Here is a 25,577-nt window from a genome sequence, read left to right on the forward strand (position 1 = left end):
TAGAAAGGAGTGCTTTAGGCACAAGCTAAAGGTGACAGAGATGATAACACAGCCATTATGGGGCCTGGGCTTCAGCCTTGGGCCCCAGAGGGCTGACAGTATTTTCCGTGTAATCAGTGTCCAGATGGACTCTATCCTTTTTAACTCTTCCCATGCAGAAGGGTTTGGCTGGGACTTTGTATTTACTTATTATGCATTTAGGTGAGATCCAGGCTAACGTGGCAGCGCCCTCGTTTGTGGGACAAGCGCTGAACAGCCTCCTCGGCTCTGCACACCCCTGTCCTCCATGAACAGCCCGTCCCAATGGGAGCTTGACAACACCCCCAGCTGGGAAAGATCATCTGTGAGCACCTGCTATGCTGCTGGATTGGACTGAGGGCATTATGAGACACCTTAGAATAGTTTTTAAACATTTTCAATCAAAATACCCTGAATTTAGTAGTTCATTAGTCAACAAACATGTGTCAAGTTTCGACAACATGTTGGCGATGGCACTAGGTCCAAGGATAATAGTCACAGTCGTAATTAAAATAAGAGTAGCCATGGTCAAATGTAAAAACATCTCCCTTTTCACATCACTCTGCTTCTACAGAGGAATGTGAGCAAGAGCAAGAGACAGAAAATTCGCTATTTCCAATTTCATCTCAATTCCAGCAGAGATTAAAAGGGCACGTCCTCCTCTGAGTCACTGAAATGAAGTGAGAGTTGATTGGGGAGAATTTTATGAATAGAGCTTGTTTTCATTTTTCATGTAAAATTCATGCCAGAGTCCAAATAACAAACACTACTATCCACACGGCCAAAAGCACGAAGCAAATACATTAGATGGACTCAATTACAGAAAACAGAATTCACATCAGCTCTTGCAAGTCCGCCCGGCTCAGAGGCGTGGGGGTAGAGAGAGGCTGTCGCTCCCTGGCTCTGGTCCTTCTTCACCAGTGACAGAAGCAGCTCCTTCCTCCCTGGGGAAGAGTGAGGAAGGGAGCAGAGACAGGCACGTTCTACTGGAAATACCTCCACCTGGAATTTATAGGAGTGGGGACTCGAGCTCTTCCCACTAACCTGCTCAGTATTTCGAAGTAATCGATTTCATTCCTCGCAATTCTGACCTAGATTCTGTCTTTCAAAAACAAGTAAATCACGTGTGTCTGACCTTATGGCTGCGGTTAAGAACCGCCCCCGCCCACGGCGTGTAGACCCGTAAGGGCTGCCTAGGGCGGATGCCGGAGTCTTCTGAGCCGGTGGAGCTCTGGGTAGGAGTGTTCTCTTTACTTTTGTACCGTCAGCCCCAAGCCCGCAACATCAGTTTTGGACTTGATGGAAAGATCGATCGCAGAGGGGTCAGCAATCACTCTAAAGCATATTATCACAAACTTCTCAACTGGTAAATACAGGTGGATACACATCCTGATATACCAACTCACTGTTTTTTAAATTTTTTATTTAAATTCAATTAATTAGCGGGGCGCCTGGGTGGCTCAGTTGTTAAGCATCTCCTCCGCTAGGAACCTGCTTCTTCCTCTCCCATTCCCCCTGCTTGTGTTCCCTCTCTCGCTGCCTGTCTCTCTCTCTCTCTCAAAAATGAATAAATAAAATAAATAAAATCTTTAAAAAATAAATAAATAAATTCGATTAATTAGCATATAATATATTATTTGCTTCGGGGATACAGGTCTGTGATTCATCAGTCTTATACAATACCCAGTACTCATTACAACACAACACATACCCTCCCCAATGTCCACCACTGGGCCAGTCCATCCCTCCCCACCCCCCTCTCCTCCAGCAACCCTCAGTTTGTTTCCTATGATTAAGAGGCTATTATGGTTTATCTCCCTCTCTGGTTTCATCTTGTTTCATTTTTTCCTCTCTTCCCCTATGATCCTCTGCCTTGTTTCTCAAATTTCACATATCAGTGAGATCATATGGTAATTGTCTTTCTCTGATTGACTTATTTCACTTAGCATAATACCCTCTAGTTCCATCCACATTATTGTAAATGGCAAGATTTTGTTTTTTGATGGTTGAGTAGTATTCCATTGTATATATATACCAAATCTTCTTTATCTATTCACCTGTCAATAGACATCTGGGCTCTTTCCATAGTTTGGCTACTGTGGACATTGCTGCTATAAACATTGGGGTGCAGGTGCCCCTTCTGATCACTACATTTGTATCTTTGTGGTAAATCCCCAGTAGTACAATTGCTGGGTCATAAGGTAGCTCTATTTTCAACTTCTTGAGGAACCTCCATACTGTTATCCAGACTGGCTGCTCCAGCTTGCATTCCCACCAGTGGTACAAGAGGGTTCCCCCTTCTCTCCATCCTCACCAACATCTGTCATTTCCTGACTTGTTCATTTTATCCATTCTGACTGCTGTGAGGTGGTATCTCATTGTGGTTTTGATTTGTATTTCCCTGATGCCCGAGTGACATTGAGACTTTTCTCATGTGTCTGTTGGCCATTTGTAAATCTTCTTTGGAGAAATATCTGTTCATGTCTTCTGCCCATTTCTTGATTGGATTATTTGTTCCTTGGGTGTTGAGTTTGATAAGTTCTTTATAGATTTCGGATACTAGCCCTTTATCTGATAAGACATTTGCAAATATCTTCTCCCATTCTGTCGGTTGTCTTTTGGTTTTGTCGACTGTTTCCTCTGCTGTGCAAAAGCTTTTTATCTTGATGAAGTCCCAATAGTTCATTTTTGCCTTTGCTTCCCTTGTCTTTGGAGACGTGTCTAGCAAGATGTTGCTGCGTCTGAGGTCAAAAAGGTTACTGCCTCTGTTCTCTAGGATTTTGATGGATTCCTGTCTCACATTAGGTCTTTCATCCATTTTGTCTATTTTTGTGTATGGTGTAAGGAAATGGTCCAGTTTCATTCTTCTGCATGTGGCTGTCAATTTTCCTGACACCATTTGTTGAAAAGACTATCTTTTTTCCAGTGGATATTCTTTCCTGCTTTGTTAAAGATTAGTTGGCCATAGAGTTGAGGGTCCCTTTCTGAGTTCTCCATTCTGTTCCATTGATCTATGTATCTTTGTGCCAGTACCATACTGTCTTGATGATTACAGCTTTGTAATAAAGCTTGAAGTCCGGCATTGTGATGCCACCAGCTTGGTTTTTCTTTTTCAATATTCCTTTGGCTATTCGGGGTCTTTTCTGGTTCCATACAAATTTTAAGATTGTTTCAGCTCTGTGAAAAAAGTTGATGGTATTTTGATAGGGATTTCATTGAATGTATAGATTGCTCTAGGTAGCATAGACATTTTAACAATATTTGTTCTTCCAATCCATGAGCATGGAACATTTTTCCATTTCTCGTGTCTTCCTCAATTTCTTTCATGAGTGTTCTGTAGTTTTCTGAGTACAGATCCTTTGCCTCTTTGGTTAGGTTGATTCCTAGGGAACTTATGGTTTTGGTGCAATTGTAAATGGGACTGATTCCTTAATTTCTCTTTCTTCTGTCTCACTGTTAATGTATAGAAATGGAACTGATTTCTGTGCATTGATTTTATATCCTGCCACTCCACTGAATTCCTGCCTAAGATCTAGCAATTTTGGGATGGGGTGTTTTGGATTTTCCACATAGAGTATCACGTCACCTGCAAAGAGTGAGAGTTTGACTTCTTTGCTGATTCGAATGCCTTTTATTTCTTTTTGTTGTCTGATTGCTGAGGGTAGGATTACTAGTACTATGTTGAACAACAGTGGTGATAGTGGACAACCCTGCCTTGTTCCTGATCTTAGGAGAAAAGTGCTCAGTTTTTCCCCAATGAGAATGATCTTCACTTTGGTCTTTTTGTAGATGGCTTTTATGATGTTGAGGTATGTTCCCTCTATCGCTACACTGTGAAGAGTTTTAATCAAGAAAGAATGCTGTACTTTGTCAAATGCTTTTTCTGCATTTATTAAGAGGATTGCATGGTTCTTGTCCTTTCTTTTATTAATGTAATGTAGTACGTTGATTGATTTGTGGATGTTGAACCACACTTGCAGCCCAGGAATAAATCCCACTTGGTTGTGGTGAATAATCCTTTTAATGTACTGTTGGATCCTATTGGCTAGTATGTTGGTGAGAATTTTGCCATCCCTGTTCATCATGGATTTTGGTCTATAATTCTCCTTTTTGATGCGATCTTTGGTTTTGGGATCAAGGTAATGCTGGCCTCATAGAACGAGGTTGGAAGTTTTCCTTCCATTTCTATTTTTTGAAACAACTTCAGAAGAATAGGTATTAATTCTTCTTTAATTGTTTGGTCAAATTCCCCTGGGAAGACTTTTGGCCCTGGACTCTTGTTTGTTGGGAGATTTCTGATTATTGCTTCAATTTCCTTGCTGGTTATGGGTCTGTTCAGGTTTTCTATTTCTTCCTGTTTCAGTTTTGATAGTTTATTTTATTTTTTTAAAAGATTTTGTCTATTTATTTGACAGAGAGAGAGATGACAAGCAGGGGGAATGGCAGAGGGAGAGGGAAAAGAGGCCTCCTGCCAAGCAGAGAGCCCAATGTGGGGCTCAATCCCAAGACCCTGAGATCATGACCTGAGCTGAAGGCAGGTCCTAAACTGACTGCACCACCCAGGAGGCCAGTTTTGGTAGTTTATACATCTCTAGGAATGCATCCATTTCTTCCAGGTTGCCTAATTTGTTGGCATATTGTTGCTCATAATATGATCTTATAATTGTATTTCTTCAGTGTTGGTTGTGATCTTGTCTCTTGCATTCATGATTTTATTTATTTGGATCCTTTCTCTTTTCTTTTTGGTAAATCTGGCCAGGGTTTTATCAATCTTATCAATTCTTTCAAAGAACCAGCTCCTGGTTTCTTTGATCTGTCCTACTATTCTTTTGGTTTCTATTTCATTGATTTCTGCTCTAATCTTTACTAATTCTCTTCTCCTGCTGGCTTTAGGCTTTATTTGCTGTTCGTTCTCCTGCTCCTTTAGGTGTAAGGTTAGGTTGTGTATTTGAGACCTTTCTTGTTTCTTGATAAAGGCTTGTATTGTTATATACTTCCCTCTTAGGACCACCTTTGCTGCATCCCAGAGGTTTTGAACAGTTGTGTTTTCATTTTCATTTGTTTCCATGAATTTTTTAATTCTTCTTTAAAATCCTGGTTGACCACTCATTCTTTAGAAGGAAGCTCTTTAGCCTCCATGTATTTGAGTTCTTTCCACATTTCCTCTTGTGATTGAGTTCAAGTTTCAAAGCACTGTGGTCTGAAAATATGCAGGGAATGATCCCAATCTTTTGGTACCAGTTGAAACCTGATTTGTGACCCAGGATGTGATCTTTTCTGGAGAATGTTCCATGTGCACTTGAGAAGAATGTGTATTCTATTGCTTTAGGATGGAATGTTCTTCTTTTAAGATTTTATTTATTTTTGCGAGAGAGAGTAAGAGAGAGAACAAGAGCAGGGGGAAGGGGCAGAGGGAGAAGCAAACTCCCTGCTGGGCAGGGAGCCCAATGCGGGACTTGATCCTGGGACCCTGGGATCATGACCTGAGCTGAAGGCAGACACTTAACCAACTGAACGACCCAGGCGCCCCTAGGATGGAATGTTCAGAATATATCTGAAGTCCATCTGGTCCAGTGTGTCATTCAAAGCCCTTGTTTCCTTTGTTGATCTTCTGCTTAGATGATCTGTCCATTGCAGTGAGTGGGGTGTTAAAGTCTCCTACTATTATTGTATGTTATCAATGTGTTTCTTTAATTTTGTTATTAATTGGTTTATATAATTGGCTGCTCCCATGTTAGGGGAATAAATGTTTACAATTGCTAGATCTTCTTATTGGATAGACCCTTTAAGTATGATATAGTGTCCTTTCTCGTCTCTTATTACAGTCTTTGGTTAAAAATCTAATTTTTCTCATATATGGATGCTACCTCAGGTTTCTTTTGAAGTCCATTAGCATGATAAATGGTTTTCCACCCCCTCACTTTCAATCTGGAGGTGTCTTTGGGCCTAAAATGAGTCCCTTGCAGACAGCATGTCTATGGTTCTTGCTTTTTTATCCAATCTGATACCCTGTGTCTTTTGATTGGGGCATTTAGCCCATTTACATTCAGAGTAATTACTGAAAGATATGAACTTAGTGCCATTGTATTACCTATAAAGTCACTGTTGCTGTATGTTCTCTCTGTTCCTTTCTGGTCTGTTATTATAGGGCTCTCTCTTCACTTAAAGGATCCCCTTTAATATTTATTGCAGGGCTAGTGTAGTGATCACGAATTCTTTTAGTTTCCATTTGTCCTGGAAGCTTTTTAGTTCTCCTTCTATTTTGAATGACCGCCTAGCTGGATAAAGTATTCTTGGCTGTGTGTTTTTCTCATTTAGTACCCTGAATATGTCATGCCCATCCTTTCTGGCCTGCCAGGTCTCCACGGATAGGTCTGCTGCCAGTCTAATGTTTCTACCCTTATAGGTTACAGACCTCTTGTCCCCGAGCTGTTTTCAGTGTTTTCTCTTTGTCTCTGAGATTTGCAAGTTTCACTCTTATATGTTGAGGTGTTAACCTATTTTTATTGATTTGGGGAGGAGGGTTCTCTATGACTTCTGGACTTGAATGCCTGTTTCCTTTCCTGGATTAGAGAAATTCCCTGTTATAATTTGCTCCAATATACCTTCTGCCTCTCTCTCTCCTTTTCTTCTGGGATCCCAATTATTCTAATACTGTTTTGCTTTATGGTATCACTTATCTCTTGAATCCTCCCCTTGTAATCTAGTAGTTGTTTATCTCTCTTTACCTCAGCTTCTTTATTCTCCATCATTTGGTCTTCTATGTCACTAACTCTCTCTTCTGCCTCATTTATCCTAGCAGTTTGAGCCTCCATTTTTTATTGTGTCTCATTAATAGCCTTTTTTTGTTTTGACTTGATTAGATTTTGGTTATTTATTTCTCCAGAAAGGGATCCTCTAGTGTCTTCTATGCTTTTTTTGCAAGCCCAGCTGGTATCTTTATAATCGTTATTCTGAATTCTAGTTCTGACATCTTACTTATATGCATACTGATTAGGTCCCTTTCATTCTGTCCAGAGAAGAATAGATGAACGAGAGAACAAAATACTAAAATGGCAACAATGACCCCATGGAAATATACACCAAACATATCAGAAGAGGCCCAAAACTGAAAAAATAAAAAATAAAAATTAAGAAAGAGAGAGAGAATATAATTAGACAAGTGAACAGAACAGAGCAATACACTAGATCCTGGGTGTATTTTGATCTGTTGCTGGAAGAAACTACACCCAAAAATTGTAAAGAAAGGAAAACATATATATACATAAAAAAATGAAATTAAATACATTGAAAGGATAGAATGTAACTGTGAAGAGAAAACTTAAAAAGACTTTGATAAAAAGAGAAAAGAAGAAGAAGGAAAGAAAGAAAGAGAAAGAATACAATCAGACAGCTGAAGACCACAGAGCAATACACTAGATTCGGGGTGTATTTTGGTCTGTTTGTTAGAAGAAACTGCATCCTAAAATTGTAAAGAAAGAAAAATTTATATATATACAAAAATCAAATACAATGAAAGGATAGAATGTAAGTGTTAAAAATGAAAATTAAGAAAGACTTTTATAAAGAGTTGATAAAATAAGAAATTGGTTGAAAAAGGAAAGAGAAAAAAAATAAAATTGAAAAACTAAAGAATCATGGGGAGAAAACCATGAATTCTATATACTATTTTCCCTTAGTGCTGGAGTTTTGCTGTTCTCCATGATTGGTAAATGTGGTCTTGGCCAGAGATCCTTGCTGATCTTCTGGGGGGAGGTGCCTGTTGTACTGATTCTCAGAGGTCTTTGCCTCAGGCAGAATTGCACCGCCCTTGCCAGGGAGCTTGGCTAAGTAATCTTTTCCAGTTTGCTCTCTGTGGTTTTTGTTCCCCAACGTTTTCCATGCTGCTTTAGAGGGTAAGACTAAAAATGGCAGCCACCCAGTCTCTGGCCCCAGAGTGGAAAGTTTGGGCCCCCACTCCTCTGTGAGCCCTCAAGAGAAAAGCAGTCAATCACTCCTGTCTCCCTGGTCTCCATCTGCACTCTGTGCTCACCCGGCCTGTGACCAAGCATTTGTATACCAGGCAAGCGACCCCATTTCTAGTCTCCAAAGCCACTCCTCACAGGGGAGGAAGCAGAGGTCTCCCCAGTTCTGCTGCTTGCTGGGCCCCTGCTCAGACAGTGGTCACCTGACCGCCCCACGGTTTGCAGTATTTAGTAACCACGAGCTGGAGCCTACTCCTGGGCTTGCTGATTGCAGCCCACTTCCCGGCTCTGATGCCTGGGAGCTCTGCCACACCCCGGCACCCTGGAGGATACTGAGACCACACTGTCCCCCCTAGGATTCCACCCCACTTCGCCACCTGAGCACCTTTCAGACAGGGACGTCCCTCACCAGAGCAGACTTCTCAAAGTTCTGATTTTGCGCTCCACTACTGTATCACTTTCTGGTGCCAGCTTACCGAGGTTCCTTCTCCCTGCCCTTTATCTTCCCATATTAACACCTGGGATTCTCTTCTCTGCACCTCCTACCTTGCAGAAAGAGGTCGCTTTTCTATTTGTAGACTTGCAGCTATTCTTTTCTTAGGTCTCCAGTTGGGTTCACAGGTGTTTAGAATGATTTGATAGCTGTCTAGCTGAATTCCTGGGACCAGACAAAACTAGGGTTCCTTACTCCTCCACCATCTTGCACCGACCCCTATCTTAATGAAAATAAAGAGCGCAATTTGGAAAAAACAAATAGACTTCCATTTACAAGACAACTCTTTCACTTCCTTCCTACTGTTTTGATTATCACTTGCAAGATTTATCTTATTCTTGTTTTGTTTAAATTTGGAAACTGGAATGTTGAGCAGCTGATAAAGCACATATTCCAGACTTTAAAGTTTTAACTTAGTATCAACCCTTCAGGGAAACAAAAAGCTAGCAGATTTTCATTTTTCATGAAAATATGGCAATATAAATGCATTTGCAGTTACAAAACAGGTCAAGGTCATTTGTGGCGCTCATTAATTCTGCCACTCCTATGAAAAAGGCTAAAAATGCTGCCTACATTTTGCAAATGGAAAAAAAGTTAACAGGTTTCATCTTGCACTGGGTATAATAGCAAAGCCTGTGGTAGAGCCAGAAATAGAACCTGAACGCATTCATGTTCCTTTTTTGATACAGAACAGGACTCAACTCAAGCCGTCTCATTACAATTGTGCTGCAGAAGAAGCAGGTCTACCTCTTCACTCAATTTTCCTTAATAGAAGTAAGTGGCTCATTTTGGCTGGGCTTTCAACTGGATACCTTATGCTAATTCATTTAAACGACCAACCAAGTATCATTTATACAGTAATTTCATAGAATACATTGGATGCTAAACATAATAGGTAGCATGTAGTCATTTTAAGGAATTCTTCTAAGAAAGAGCAATATTTAAAATCCAATATGATCAACAATTATAGGAGAGCGAACTGTTGCTTAGGGTCAACTGGTCAACATGTGACTCTAATATGGCTGCCTAAATATAATTCTGGATTTTAAAGGGTTCTAAATTCAATCCCACAATCACTGTTAAGGAAAAGCACCTTCAAAATTTCAGAAATTGAGAATTCCATGCTGCCATCCTGTGTCCACCATCTGGCCACTGCAGCTATGATTTCAGTTTCCTTCCCTACGTTTGTGCATTTATGTACAAGTATTGGGGTGGAACTTGAGTCATTGTGCTACAGTGTTTCAATGTGCTTAGAAAGCCTAACATGACCACCAGCCATCTGTACTACTAGACTGGGAATAGAACAGTTCTCACAAAATCTTAGCAAAATGGGGATCCTCAGGACTAAAATGAGGAATTTCATCATGCCTACTGGACCCAGCAGGTAGCCGAAAGGATTAAATGAGATCATCTGCACAGAGCAACGTAAGCACAGAGCAGGTAGTAAGTGCTCCATAAAGGTTAGCACTTTATATCTGTAACACACTGGCCTGACACATGCCAGCCTTGCAAACAGCAACATTTTACTGACATGCATTTATATAACACATTATCAATAAGCATCATTTATGGGCATTTTTAACATGGTCTTCAAGGTCTGGCGTGGTCTGGCAGCCAACAGCATCCCCTGCCACATCCCCCACTGCAGCCTGCTCTATATCTCTCTCCATGCCCCACCCCTTGGCTTTTTGCGCAGAAGTCACGGCAGCCTTCCTGCATGTCCATGAAAGCATTGAGCTCCTTCCTAGAATACCCACTCCACACATGCACTCCCCTCTATGTGGAACTGTACTCCAGGGTCTTCTCCTTTGCCCCATAAACTCATCTGCAGTTTTCTGCTTAATCAGAAAGCTGAGTCTTTGACCGCCATTGTAAAACACTTCTTAAGTGCTAATTTTGTATTTTTGATGTAATTCTTGTATTCGTGTCTGCTTTACCCACTAGACTAAAGGTTCCAACAGGGCAAGGTCCATGTTTTGGGCTTTTTTCTCACTACCTATATCCCTCCATGTCTACCACAGTGTTTGGCATATGCTAGTTTCTCAATACATATAGGTTCTATAGACATAAAAGCATAGGCCAGTATGAGGCTATGACTCTCAAGGACTGAGCATTTCTCTCTTTCCACTTTATTTCATAATCCCTGTTCCCCTCACACCTGGTGTTAACTATACTATGAAAATACACATATTTTAGTAGGTTAAAATAGCATGGGAAAAATAAAATGCAAGATTCAGTTTAAGAAGAGAGGGAAGAAAAGAGAGATCAATGAAATAAACATAGTTAGAAATGGGGCGGGAGCCGACATTAGCAAGGAGCAGTGTGAGTAGTGGGTAAGCCATTACTGCAGGCCTGTTCTGGGGCTCGGAAGGACTGGGAAGCTGAAGGGTTTGAAGACCCTATCCCATCCCTACTACAGTTAATCTTCTTCATAAGTTTCCTCTTACTAATGACTTCCACTAGAACTGTGTGCCCCAGGGCAATGGCCCTTGTCCATCCTGGTCTCCCCTGCGTTATCAAATAGGGACCAAAATAGGATCCTACCCGTGTACAGGGTGCCAACCAAGCATCACTCCTTAAAGAGTCTTATCATATTTAGTTATCTCTGCAGTGAAATAGATTTCCAAAAGAGCCCACTACCACCAGTTATGATGAATTTTGTTTCTTTGTTTCTTAGAGTCAGAGGGGATGACTATTCACAGGAATGACTATTTGCTATCTTCATTTTTTCAAGTTGTAATAAATACTTGTGCTTTTCTCATTAGCATAAAACATACTGGTTATTTACGCCTTGATTTTTCTTCTCCACTAGAACGTCAGACTAAGGCCTTTGTTTCATCCATTTGAGGATTAGAAAGGTACTCAAATGTGAATAAAAATGTGGCACGGGAAGGGACAGCTCCGCATTTTAGGGGCTGTATGACCTAGAGCTGTGGCCCAGGTGCTAAGCTGGGGAGACATAACAGCGAATGCCTCGCCAGGAGAGTCCCCGAGGAAGGAACGCTGGCCTGAACGCTGGCCTGAGAGAACCAGATCCAAGAGGGTCCTGAGGGACGCCATTATCCTGCCTGGGCCCTCAAGCTCCAAAAATGATGCCCTGCTCAACTGGACTAGTCTTCCCGCCAAAGCGAGAGCCAAAAGTCCCTGGCGCTGAAACCTTGGGCGCCCACGGATGGCCCCGCCCCCATCCGCCCCCTTCCCGAGGATTGCCTGCCCTCCCCGCCTCCCGCCCCTGCCTTTCCAAGGATTGGCTGTTCTCCCCGCCCCCTCCTCTCGCCTCGCCCCGCCCCCTTCCCCGGGATTGGCCACCCTCCCAACCCACTTTGCAGCCCCCCGCAGTTAGCGGGGTCCGCGGGGGTCTGAGGATGGAGGAGGAGGGAGGTTTCGGAGCGGGGCGGGAGTCTCGAACCTCTTTGTCTCGCAGATCTGGGCGGAGTGTGGCTCAGCTCTCAGATCCCTTGGGGCGGCAAGGGCGCCCCGCCTGCGGGCCAGGCTAGGGCTGCGCTCGCCCCGCGTCCCCTCGAGCTTTGCCCGCCCGGAGCTGCGCTGCTTCCGGCGGCCAGAACGGAGGGGTAAAGCAGTCCTCGGAGGCCCGGCGGGCGGGCGGCCCAGCTCGTCCCGGGGCCGCGCGAGGCACAGACATAGCGCCGAGCGGCCGGGTGGCTTCCCCGCGCCCAGGCCCGGGCGCCCTAACAATCTCGCGCTTTGCTCCCCCAGGGCGCCGCCGCCGCGACTTTGTAGCGGGTTCGGGGCCGGCCGGCTGGCGGCTGCGCAAACCCCGCCCGGCCCGACCCGGCACCCGGGGAGTGTGTCTCCGACGTGTGCGGGGCTGCCGCGGCCCGAGCTCTACGCGCAGGTAGGTCCCCGTCCCGGAGTGAAATGCGAGGACCTAGGCCCGGAGCACGTGGCCGGTGGCGACCGGGGTTCCCACGTGCTGGGTTCTGAGGGCCCCAGATTGTCTGGCCCTCAGAGGGAATGCACGTTCCCGGGGTGCCCCCGCACAACAGCTGCTTCGGGTGGGTTTTCGGACTCGTTCAAGAAAGCGCTGAGATCCAGGGGATATTGACGAGGGAGGCGTGCAGGGATCCTGGAGAGCCCTGTCAAAATCCCAGACCGCCCTTTCCTGTGCCCTTTTAAGGCTGACGCGGTGCCTTAAGAGGCTAACACAGAAGGGTAAAGTAAGTCTCCATAAAACCCAGGGAAGAGATTGTAAAACTCCTCTTTGGATCCTGTCTGGAGTCACAGCTGAACCAGAGGAAATTTTTCTTTTGGTTCAAGCACCTTGTGATATTTTAACACGGCTCAGAGCACACGTGAAGAATTCAAACTTAACCTTAGCATTGATAGTACATTCAGTGAAAGTGTTGGCATTTGTCACTGAAGGCGGAAACAACCTAGGAGAATGACTCTATAAAGACTGTGAATTGAGAACATCTGAAGGCACTGGTGACAAAGGTCATAAAGCCTCTGGAGCCAGACTTCCCTGGGTAGAAACAACAGATCCAGAATACATGAAACTGACCCATTTGGAAATAGTTTTTGGTCACCCCATGGCTGCTGACATCTCTAAACCTTCCATTCCTGGATTGGGTGAGCATATGGGCCCTGGACTGAACAATTCACTATGTTGACTAGTTATATATAAGAACTATTGGAGCATATCATGAACAGGTGAAAAAAAACATGATCTTCACCTACTAACAAGCCTTGCCATATCTTTCTACTAGGAGATGGAGCATATATCAGTTTTTAGAAGAAAATACCCATCTGGGAAAGCTCACTGGGAAAGGCTTTAATACTGTTAACCATCTACACTGTCATCAAAATAAAAGTCTTCCAGGATTCACATGAGACACACCCAAGCTAGCTCTAGACCGTCACCCCATAACAGTTAGAAGGCTGTCCCTATGAGTGACCTACTCAGGCTCCAGAAGCAGGTGACACTGTGAAGTAAGCAGCTTTGTGCAATATCTTGAATCAAGAATGTGGTCTTCATTTTTCTTCCCTTGAAACCTTTCTCCCTGACCTGGAAAATTCTCTGACCTAGAGATCTTTTTTAAAAAACCCTTCCTCTTTTCTTTATGGAAAGATTGGCTGGAGGTTGCTTGTTTAACCTATTCTCCTTCTGTCCGCCCACTATGGGCTCCCTTCCAAAAACAGTGTCTTGCTTCAACTAACCCTTGGTGCTCTTTCAACAATTCTATTTGTTGAATGGCAAAACCCCATTACCCCATTACTCCCACCACTCTTCCAAACCCTGCCCCTTAGCTAATTTATCTGATTGCTGGTTAAGCAACATCTATATAACACACAAGAACTTGAACCAGTTTTTGTTCCTGCCCAGGGAAGTACCTGGTGGACCCATTCTGTACAGTGGATGTGTAAAAGGGAACGGTATCCACAAACAAGAGGACAAAATCACTCTTCTTGGCATTAGGAAACTTCTACAGATGCTCAACGTCTATCATTTATTCAGGTGAAGGTTTTGGAGGAAATTTTCCTCTTTGCACTGAAAATAAAAATGGCACTGGACCCTTCCTAGGTAACATACCCAAACAATACTGTATTCCAACACTACGGTTTGATTCCACAGATGGCACCTTCAGACCTTCTATAGCTGTTGTAAATGAGTCCAAGACTGATTAGTATGATGCAGATGTTTGCCTAGTCACTGGACAATATTCCTGATTTGCAGGCCACACAAGTGGGACCTGGAATAGCTCGGCTTTTCCCCTGGTTGGTCTGCTCAATACCTAAGACTACATATGGGTAGCCCGAAACTCTGAAATGACCTGCTTAGGTAATGACACCCATCTCTACAGCTGCCAAAATCAAACTAAAGGCCTTCTGAAGCAGGTACTCCGCAACCTGTTTTGCTCTTACAGGCTGACAGAGGCACATGGTAAATGGAGATGTGCAGATGCCAACATAACTAACGACAGAGCTCATGATGGGCACCAGATACCTGCCTGGTGGGTCACACGTTCCACTCTCACCTTGTTCATGGACAACTCTGGTGTTTTTATCTTAGGCGGTAGTAAGGCGTATAAGGCGTTCCCACCTAAATGGTCAGGGCGATGTGGACTTAGCTACGGGGCACCTGCCGTCACCAGGTATCCCACTTTATATGCTAGCCAAATCACAAACGCAAGCTCCTTAATACATAAAGTAGCACCACATCATAGACAGCCCACCCATTTATCACAACACCAATTCAATAAGGACCCTTTGTCCAAGTCGGGGAACTTCCCACCTAGAAGAAACAATTCTACTAAACATTTCCGAAGTAACAGAACAAGGATTCGCTGCCATGGTGTAGACCTGGAAGCACACCAGTTGAGAGTTAGCAGTTTACTCTCTGCACTCCAGAGTCGCCGTCTGGATGCACGGGCTGCTCAACAGGGAAGAGCACGTACAATCATTGGCAAACGGCGCTGCCTGTATGTGACTCAGAAGAAGCTGTGTTTCGTCCGAGCCGTGTGCAGGAGCCTGGCAACAATCTACATCGAAGGAGTAAATTACCATTTAATTGGGCGGACCTATTCTCAGGCGTGGGAGACTGGTTCAGTGCCCATGGGGCCATGTGTTTGGATTTGTTCTTCTCTACTTATTCGTCCTTGTCCTGATCTGTGTTTCCATTCACAGACCTCCTCCAGCCCGAGTCTCCTCTTCACAGCAGGACGCTGGGCTGCTTGCCTGTGAAGCTTCATGTCAGGTTTCAGACAAGGAGCTCGGGGCGTAAAGACCCCTTAAACTGAGAACATCTGAACAAACAGCAGCTGCGGAATGAGGCCTGCTTTAAACTTCTCTTTGATGAGTAAAGCAGGCCTTCCTGAGAATTCAGCTGTCATAAACCCCTCCCCGAGGGAGCCTTTTGTAAGGGAGGAGACGGACTTGGTATCAGGACATCCCGAAGAACTGCGTCAGTAAGTCCTATCTGCTCCTTCCATACTTTCCCACTGAAGCCTTACTACCCCGTCCCCTCTCCCATTAAGCTGGTAGATAAAACCGTATCCCCGGCTGTTCGACAGCTGCCCTTGATAGCCTACTCCCACATACATATATAATAAACTTTCCTCCGATTAATCTGTTCATTCACAGGCCCCCAACCACTTGAACCTAAGATCCTGTATGTATGTTTGGTAACTGAAGACTCTCTTTACTTCCCTTCCGGAGAAAGCTATAAACCACTGAAGCCGGAGGGTTTGGGTGCTCTGCTCATCTGTATGCATGTCATCTCCAGTCTAAGGGGGAAGTGTGTCGGGTGTGAGGCATGGCCATCTGATGCCCCGTGGGCAGCAGCAGGGAGGGGTAGGGTTGTAGGGACGAGGTAGCACTTATTGTACTGAGCACGTCATCTGCCCAGGCCCGTGGTGAGGTCCTTCCATTTTTCTATTGAATCCTTCCCATTTGGCCAGTAAATAAACTCAAAGGGTAGATAACTTGCTAAAGATTACATCATTACTAAAAATAAGAGCATGATGCAGAACAGAGTGTCTGGTGTGCCGCCTTTCATAAAGCAGAGGAAAGAACCTGTGTATGTCTACATACGTGTAGTCACTCTGTTTTGCAAACAGACAGCTCAGGAAGGGTAGGCCAGAAGCTAATGGAAGTGATTATGTTAAGGGGCACGGGCAGTGAGAGTCCCACCCCCTTTTTAAAAGTTGAATATAAACAAACTGATGAACCTTTTAGCAAACTAACAACTTACATAGAGAAAATGGTTCTTCCAAGTTATGCAAAAATAATCCAGTAATTCTGGGTACACCCTCAGAGGTGGGATTATTGCTCGTAGTAATGTTGTCAAAAGAGTCAAGAAACAGACTGGTCCAGTGGTTCAGAGCATAATAAAACCTCCTGGGCATAAGACCCACATCAGGTGCTTTCCTGTGTATGTTAAACCAAATGCAGCGGAACTCTTGGCATTGAAACTGGAGAAGCCATTAAAGGAAGCGCGCGGCTTTGGGTGTTGAGTGTGGTATGCAGGTCATATGGTCGATGAGGGTGCAGGCTGCTGCTGTATTAGAGTGCAGAAGGGTAAAGCCATTTTGAGGGAAAATCCTGGGAAAAGACATCTAGAGTCATGATAACCTCCACTTTCTTCTGTAAAATGGAGATAAGCAGTAAAGGGTGGGTAGGGCCAATACTGCTTACTCCTCTTTTTTGGTCATAAAAATGAGTCTTATTAATTTCATTTTAGAAGGTCGATAGCCACTGGCCCTTGGATTCAGTGCTCACGGTCACTGCTAAAGAGGTTTAAGACCAACTCGATTATCTGTTGTGTGCCTGTTGTCTGTTCCCTGCTAGAATGTAAGCTTCACAAAGACAGATGTATTTGTTGAATCACAATGAATAGGGTTGTGGTAAAGATGAAAGAATGTAGGTCAAGCCCTCACGGTTGACCATCGGCATTGCTTAGCTCCAGATAAGATGGGGTTCACCTATAGCCAATGTGAATCTCTGGCAGATTGGAACTTTTGCATTGACTCTTGTCAGGTGTGAATTTGAAAACTTTTGAATAAAGTTGATAATTAGATTTGGGACTTCTTGGGGTACCTGGGTGGCTCAGTCAGTTAAGTGTCTGCCTTTGGCTCAGGTCATGATCCCAGGGTCCTGGGATTGAGCCCCACATCGGGCTCCTTGCTCAGTGGGGAGCCTGCCTACCCCTCTGCTGTTCCCCCTGCTTGTGCACTCTCTCTCTCTCTCTCTGTCAAACACATAAATTTCAAAAAATCTTTAAAAAAAAAAGATTTGGGGGTTCTTGTCCTGGCTTACTTTGTTTCCCTTCCAAATATTCAGGTGCATCAGACACCTCACACATACATGCAGATATATTTATTGAGCCCATTAATTCCACGATGTCAAGTAAGAACAAAGTTATGAGGAAAAGTGAAATGAGAGTGCAGTCATTGGAATGTTAGGAGATGCCTATTGGGAGGATGAATTCTTATGAAAGAGCATGAGTGGTTTTGAGATGTGTTAAGTCCTACAGTATTAGATTAAAGGATAAGAAGATTTTCTGCTTCCATATGTAAAGTTTGTAGGGGATGGAAAGTCCAGAAAATAGTTTCAAGTTACTAATGATGGACACAAAGACATTTTCTATATTTGAAACTTACAGGAAAAATATCTTTGTCCTTATTCAACAGAGCACAATACACTGGTTGGGAAAAGTGTTTATTTTTCATTAGCCAGCTCGAAAGGCCCACCGGGTGTTTTAGGAAATCACTGAATTATTTATCAACATTTACTGAGACGCAATGAAAAATGCCGCAAATCAAGGGCCGTTGTAATCAATTCTTTTTGAATTAAGAGCAATCCTTTGAATGATTGTTAACAATGGCAAGTGATTTGAACATCTTAACCTACAAATAGGATTAGATGGCTCTCCAAAAGACATTGTTTTTTAAGTGTTTTGTTTGCAAATTGATACCATTTTAGAAGTTTTGATATAACAAATGAAAAACAGCAAAATTAAAGTATTATGCAAATGTCCTGTTTCTCATGAAAGTTTAACTCACAAAATTGTAGCATTCAACAGTAGACCTTGCCTGTTGCAATTATTACCATGGTCTTTAAATGGTGATTTTCTACTTCTCCATTTATTACTTTGAATTCTACTGTATGGAAGATTTATTTCAATCATTTTTATGAGTATGGATGCATAGACATACACATTATTCTTTGGCTATAATGCGATATGTCATTTCTACTAGTGCTCAAATTGTCCCAGCTTGGGCCCCGAGAGCTCTTTGAAGTTGGCTCCTTCAACCTTTTGACATAGGCCCATCCTTTGTCTTCTGTTTAACACTTCCTTTCTGGAACATCGAGATGTTCCAGCCTCATCTTATATCTTTCCTGCACAGCCTTAGAACCAGTCATTTTTTAAGGAACCATGGTTCCTTTCACTGATAATGTTATTTAGAGACCAAAATTAGCACAAAATGTGCTCATTGGCACTGCTACTAGGGTGCCCACCCTTGGTGGACAAAGCTAGGAAAGCTGTGGACATGAATCCGTGTACACACCCATACCTATATTTCTATGTCTAGACATAGTAAAATAAATTAGTTTATACTGATTTCCCCAACTCATTTATGATGTGGAGAACAAAGGCAAAAGAAATACAGAAAGAATGAAACTTCCTTATAACTTACAGCCCATTGACAAGTACTTGGGACAGGCTGAGTGACCTTCCCCAGCGAGCTTAGCTGCCCACTGTTACTACTTTCCTAGAGGCAAAAGGCAACCTTAGCTTGACATTAGCCCAACCTCCAGGATCCTGTAAAAATCCCTTCGGAAACTTCTTTATCTCGACCCCCGCCCCCAAGATAAATTTTAGCAATCATCCTCCAAGCATATGGCCCGCTGATATATATCTGAAGGGTCTCATGACTAAGGTTTTACTAGACAGTAATAAATGATCTTTTCCTAACAACAGCTAGCCTGTAAAGGTCCTGGAAACTTTGCTTCCAAATTCCTTAGAGACTTATGCCATCCCTAACCCCTTCTCAACTTGAAGGTATATAATCAGCCACTTCTCACAACCCCAAGCAGCTCTTTCTGCCCAAGGATCCTGTCCGTGTGGTGTAATAAAACCACCTTTTTACACCAAAGACATCTCAAGAATTCTTTCTTGACCATTTGTTCCCAAACTCCAACTTTTCACATCAATCTATATATTTTTTTTCTGAAAAAAAATGAACTATTTTATATGTATAGGTATCTATATACCATAAATGTATAGGTGTATATATGTGTGTGTGTGTGTGAGTTGTGCACACCAACTTTCATAGCAGTATTATTCACAGTAGTGAAAAGATGGAAACAACCCAGTGCCCATTGATGAATGTGAATGGACAAAGAAAATGTGCTGAGTACACACAATGGACTATTATTCAGCCTGAAAAAGGAATGGCAGTCTGATAGATAACACAGCACTCATGAACCTGGAAAACATCATGCTGAGTGAAATAAGCCAGACACAAAAGGACAAACACTGCATGAGTCCACTTGTATGAAGTTCTTGAATAGTCTAATTCATAGAGACAGAAAGTAGAACAGAAGTTACCAGGGGCTGGGAAGAAAGTGGATGGGGAGTTACTGTTTCATGGGTACAGAGTTTCGGTGTGGGAAGATGAAAAATTTCTAGAAAGGGTTGGTGGTGATGGTTGTACAACATTGTGAATGGTCCTGATGCTAAAAACAGTTAACATGGTCAAATTTTGTGTTACGTATATTTTACAACAATAAAATAATTCAAACAAAAACGGTTGCCAGGGGTGGGCTGTGAACCGCCATCTCCAACTAGGTTTGGAGCGTTGCTGTGAAGAAGACAGGGTGGTTTCATAATGGCTTTAATAGAGTTTGTCTGGTGGTGGATTTTTCCCCCTGCGCCATTTGCAAAGAAGGTTGCTCTTTTCTTTTCCTAACGATTGGCTGTCCTAAAACCTTCCCACGTGTGCAGACAGGCGGAGACACGAAGCTCCCGTGGGGCAGCGCAGCGCTGGGAAGCCCATTGTGTGGGGCCTTCGGAAGCAGGGATCAGACATGCGCCTCCTTCCCCCTTGCACCTTTGATGTGCTCCTGCCTGGGCCGCCCATGGACACAGCAGACAAAACTGAGACACCAAAATCACCATTGTCATTACGTGACAATGATGAAATGACATTTATCCAGAGAGGTATAATTTGTATCTGACTTCCTAATGCTTTTGGTGTCCCAAAGAGGAAGAGAAATTGAATGGAAGCATCTCTGTTTGGTATCAGTTTTCATGAAGTGAATGAGGCCATTTAAAAACTCAACTGCGGGGGCGCCTGGGTGGCACAGCGGTTAAGCGTCTGCCTTCGGCTCAGGGCGTGATCCCGACATTATAGGATCAAGCCCCACATCAGGCTCCTCCGCTATGAGCCTGCTTCTTCCTCTCCCACTCCGCCTGCTTGTGTTCCCTCTCTCGCTGGCTGTCTCTATCTCTGTCAAATAAAATCTTAAAAAATATATAAAAATAAAAATATATCTTTAAAAAAAAATAAAAAAATAAAAACTCAACTGCGGGGGCACCTGGGTGGCACAGCGGTTAAGCGTCTGCCTTCGGCTCAGGGCGTGATCCTGGCGTTATGGGATCGAGCCCCACATCAGGCTCCTCTGCTATGAGCCTGCTTCTTCCTCTCCCATTCCCCCTGCTTGTGTTCCCTCTCTTGCTGGCTGTCTCTATCTCTGTCGAATAAATAAATAAAATCTTAAAAAAAAAATAAATAAAAAAATAAAAAAATAAAAACTCAACTGCGAGAAATAGATCACAGCATCAGAGGAAGGCTGAGTGACTGTCGCTGTGATCACCTGCTATAGCACAAGCTAGGTAAGCTTTCTTGGCTTGGTTCTCCTATGCAAGAGATTTGTGTCATAAATTCATATTGGAGACAGGTAGCAAACTGCTCACATGTAGAATTTTTCTCGATTTGAAAGATGTAGTGGCTAGGAGATCTGTCACATATGCTTGCTCGCCAAGCAGAGGATTCTAGACCTGCACCATCTAGAAGTGTGCTCCTGAAATGCAGCCAGCACTACTGTGTGTATGAATTTCCTAGGACCACTGTCACAAATGACCACAAACTTGGTAACTTAAAACTACACGTTTACTGTCTTAAGTTTGAAACCAGTTTCCCTGGGAAAACATTAAGGTGTCTGCAGGCCCACGCTTCTTTTGTAGGCTCTAGGGAACAACCCATTTCTTCTTCTTTTTTTTTTTTTTTTCAGATTTTATTTATTTACTTGACAGAGAGGAGAGAGAGAGCTTCGGGGGTAGCCAGAGAAGCAGGCTCCCCACTGAGCAGGGAGCCCAGTGTGGGACTTGATCCTGGGACCCTGGAGTTATGAACCAAGCCAAAGGCAGCCGCTTAACCGACTGAACCACCTGGATGCCCCAGAAACAACCCCTTTCTTTGCCTCTTCCTGCTTCCAGAGCTTCCTTCCACGCCTGCCTCCTCGGTCTTCAAAGCCAGCAGCATAGCCTCAGCTCTAGCACTGCTTCTGTTCTGCCGTCCAACCGCTCTTGGTCTTCTTCTTGTAAGGACACCTGCGACTACATTTACAGTCCACTCAGATGGTCCAGGATAATTTCTCCATCTTGAGATCTTTCGTTTAATCACATCTGCAATATAAGTTAAAATTCACGGGTTCTGGAGATTAGGATGTGGATATATTTGGAGGCCGTTATTCAAGCTACCATACTGAGGAACTGCATTTTGAATGGAATGAAATTTGAATTTAAATAACCATGTGGCTAGTGGCTACCCTGTTGGACGGTAGAGACACAGAAGATTTTCAAATTCCCAGGAGGTTCTATAGACCGCACTGCTTTAGGGTGGTCTAAAAGCCAATACCAGTTATAAAATAAGTAAGTCACAGAAATGGAAAGTACAGCACAGGGAATATAGTCACTGTTATTGTAATAATGTGAATAACACTTGTCGTGACAGATGGTAAGTACACTGACCACGGTGAGCACTGTGTAGGGTATAGAATTGTTAAATCACTACACGTGCACCTGAGACTAATATAACATTGTCTGTCAACTATACTTAAATAATAAAAAAGATTTTTAAGGCTACTCATGACTAAAATGGAAAGAAAAAGCCAAAAGCAGATGCTTCATTTTGTAGCCATTTTGAGTTTATTGTTGGGCTACTCTTCAAAAAAAAAAAAAAAACTACATAAATTTGTTTTTTAGAGACTTGGAACATATCATCCCATAGATAGGATGAGGAAAACTCCTAGTGATTCCTCACCATTGAGAAAAGATTTAATGAGTATTTTTGACGGGCCAGGCACTGAACTCCAACAGCAGTCACAGGCTGCAGCGTCATGGATACACGCAGCAACAGGAAGCAGTGGGAGCATGAGATTAAACTGATCCTGGGGGAAGGAATTCTGGAGGATGTAAAATCCAAAGTAAGAGATGGCCAAGCCAAGAAGGGTAAGAAAGAATATAGGCAGAGAGAAGGGGGTAAGAAAGTATCAGGAGAAGGAGAAGCATGCGCTGAAGAAAGAGGTTAAGAGAGGGGTCTGGGAGTAGTGTTATATGACTGAATTCCGTGGGATCAGAAGGGGCAAAGCAGAAAAAAAGGCAGGGGCCGAATCCTGATGGGCAGAGTATGTCATGACAAGGAGTTTGGACTTTATCCCAAGAGTCAGTTAGGATTGGTTTGAATGCAGATGACAGAGGGCCGGTGTGAGTGTCTAAAACAAGGCAGATGTTTATCTGTATCTGCACCAAGGCTGACGGGAAAGTTGTGCTCCATAAAGCCCTCGGGGGTGCAGATTCCCGTCACCTCATTCCCTTTCCATCTCCAGTATATCCCTTTGCTAGGGCTGCCATAACCGAGTACCACAAACTGGGCGGCTTAGACAACAGACATTTAGTGTCTCACAGTTCTGGTGGCCGGACATCCAAGATGAAGGAGTTGACAGGACTGGTTTCTTCTGAGGACTGTAAGGCTAAATCTGTTCCAGGCCTCTCCCACAGCTTCTGGTAGGTTTCTAGAAGTCTTTGGCACTTTTTGGTTTACAGAGGGATCTCTGCACCTTGATGTCCTGTAGTGTCTCCCTGTGTGTGGCTCTGGGTCCAGACTTCCCTTTCTGTAAGGACATCAATCCTATTGGATGAGGGCTTCCTCTGCTTCAGTATGACCTCACCTTAGGGACCCTATGAGATCACTTCCAAAGAAGGTCGCGTTCTAAGATACTGGAGGTTTGGACTTCAACATATACATTTTTGGGGCAGAGGGTGGACAGAATTCAACCCATAACATGTAGGATGTGGTCCTTATCCTTATGGGCCCAGACCGCCCTAGAGACCCAGTCACCACGTTCACATTCAGTCTCCTTAAAGGGCCCATCCTTGGAGGTCCCTCTTCCATATGGACTCAGCTGTTTGCTCTGGAGGTGCTAACAGATGCTGGTTCTGAGGTGATCATTGGAGCATTGTATGGCTAAAGAGGGCACTGACCACAGGTTAGCAATGCTTCCTTCTCAGACATAGGGTCAGAAGAAATGAGGACGGGGGGGGGGAAGGTTTTTGCTTTCCAGATCATTCTAGAAAGACTTCGGGAAGAATAAGGGATTTCAGTGCATGTTCACAAGACCAAGTTGCTGGGCAATGTGGCTCATTTCCCACAGGTTAGCTTCACCTACCACCCTTTCCCTTTTGTAGTGTCTGTTCTCCTGTGGGTTGTGGTTACTGTGTGTTCATCTCCTTTACTAGACAAGGTGTTCCTTGAGAGGAAACAAAGCCCCTTTGAGGTCTGATGGGTCTCACAGAGGTGGGCGGGAGGTTGGGGATTCAAAGCTTAAATCTCAGCTCCAGCACTTATTAGCTGTAGAAATTTGATCCCCCCCCAAAAAAACTTCAGCTTTATCACTTGAAAAATGAGGTAACAATATTTACCTTGTAGTGTCGTTATGATCATTAAAAACTAACAAGTGCGAGAGTGCGGGTTACAGGAGCTACTCGGTGGTGAGTATTTTCCGTGATTTGAACTGGGGTGTCTCCAGGGCCCAGCTCAGGGCACCCTGCAGAGTCGGTGCTCAATACATATCTGTTGCCCCAGTGGAGATTTAGATCACAGCTAAAGCCCTGTGCTATACTCAAGTCTAGAAATTAATGATAAATTAAAATAGCCATCACAATACTATAAAACACAAGACATTAAAAAAGAAACAGTTATCACATTCAAGTATGGTAGGGAGAAATACATCTAATGTAAAAAGTAACACCTGAAATACATAATATGAAGTACATGATAATACTGATAATATGTAACACCTGAAGTACTTCATAATAATAAGTATATAATAATATGTATCATTTTATGGCACAAGACTTCAATGTCTCTGATGGAATAAACAGGACAAAATGGTTTGAAGAATTCCTTACCCACAGGAGCCAGATCCGACTCAGCCTTCTGACCGCAGGGCTGAGTGCAAACTCTCTCAAACACAGCGAGTGACACCCCAGGAAAGGCCTCTAAAAGAGAATTCAGTGTGAACTTGGACCAGAACAGATAATAAACTCCATGTAATCGTCCTACAGCAGGAATCGTTTCATATGATTTGGGGCTACGTATTTTATGGCGTCTGATCATATGTCCGAAGCATTAAGCTCTCCCACACCTGAAATAATAGTTTCATTGCTAACAGTGTAAGGTCAAAAGAACTGGGTGTCTTATGTATGTGTGGGAAGGTGTGTTTTGAATTTCTAAAATGAGATTTTACACAGATATTTTTTTAGAGCAGCCCAGCAATAAACTCAAGTTGGCCTGTAGCTGTGATACGAAGTATCTGGCATTGGCCTCTAGATGTCTTCTAAAGCAGTGCTGTCAACCAACTTCCCGTGAGGATGGAAATGTTTTATATCTGTGCCGTCTAATTTGGTGGCCACTAGCTAATGACTACTTAGATTCAAATGGAATGAAATTCAAAATCCAGTTCAGTGATGCACTATCAGGGGTTATTATAAAACAAATAGTAATGACGACTGGTATTGACGCAGAGATAGACAAAACCAATCTATTAAACAGAACAGAGTTGGGAACTAGGTCTACACATATACGGCCACCTGGTTTATGATAACTGTAAATGGGGGAAATGATCTTTTAAATTAACATGTTGGGTTAATTGGATATCCACATGGAAAAAACGGCCTCTGGGTCCACTTCTATATCCCACCATTTCCAACAACCAATTCCAAATGGATTACTGTTCTAAATGGAGCAAATTAAAGTAGTAACACTTTTAGAAGAAAACAGAAGAGAAATCTTAATAACCTGGAGTAAACAGAGACTTCTTAAATCAGAAACACATTGGAATATTAAAATTAAGATTTTTTTTCCTTAAAAGACTTCATTCAAAGATTGAAAAGAAACCCAAAATGGGAGAAGATATTTGTCACATATAGACCTGACAAAGGATGCACATTAAAAAAAAAAAAAAAAGCAACCCTCTTATAATACATAAACAGACTGAGCGTATTTACCCAGTGGAATACAACTGAGCAATAAAAAAGTGGATTGCTGACACATGTGGAACCATGGAATCAGAAATAC

The 25,577-nt window shown here is 43.2% G+C and overlaps 1 protein-coding gene and 1 non-coding gene across 2 annotated transcripts; both read left to right on the plus strand.

The window, feature by feature from the left end:
- Positions 1 to 1,220: 1,220 nt before the first annotated feature.
- On the plus strand, positions 1,221 to 25,483 carry LOC117804323. Its single transcript, XM_034670950.1, has 3 exons — positions 1,221 to 1,253; positions 11,819 to 12,331; positions 21,232 to 25,483. Exons 1-3 carry the CDS (start codon positions 1,221 to 1,223, stop codon positions 21,349 to 21,351), a joined length of 666 nt encoding a protein of 221 aa, XP_034526841.1. The 3' UTR covers positions 21,352 to 25,483.
- LOC117804514 lies at positions 12,601 to 12,722 on the plus strand. Its single transcript, XR_004628997.1, has one exon. It is a non-coding gene; the product is annotated as a small nucleolar RNA SNORA26 (small nucleolar RNA).
- Positions 25,484 to 25,577: the final 94 nt, after the last annotated feature.

This window comes from Ailuropoda melanoleuca, chromosome 11, assembly GCF_002007445.2.
Source record: "Ailuropoda melanoleuca isolate Jingjing chromosome 11, ASM200744v2, whole genome shotgun sequence".
Lineage (NCBI taxonomy): Eukaryota > Metazoa > Chordata > Mammalia > Carnivora > Ursidae > Ailuropoda > Ailuropoda melanoleuca.

What these genes read in the sequence shown, in the direction of transcription:
- LOC117804323 (XM_034670950.1), top strand. Translation starts at nt 1,221, where the DNA reads ATGCCGGAGTCTTCTGAGCCGGTGGAGCTCTGG. An exon ending in CTGAGCCGGTGGAGCTCTGG is followed by an intron (nt 1,254 to 11,818) that starts GTAGGAGTGTTC and finishes CCCCGCAGTTAG; the next exon opens with CGGGGTCCGCGGGGGTCTGA. An exon ending in GGCCCGAGCTCTACGCGCAG is followed by an intron (nt 12,332 to 21,231) that starts GTAGGTCCCCGT and finishes TTTTTTTTTCAG; the next exon opens with ATTTTATTTATTTACTTGAC.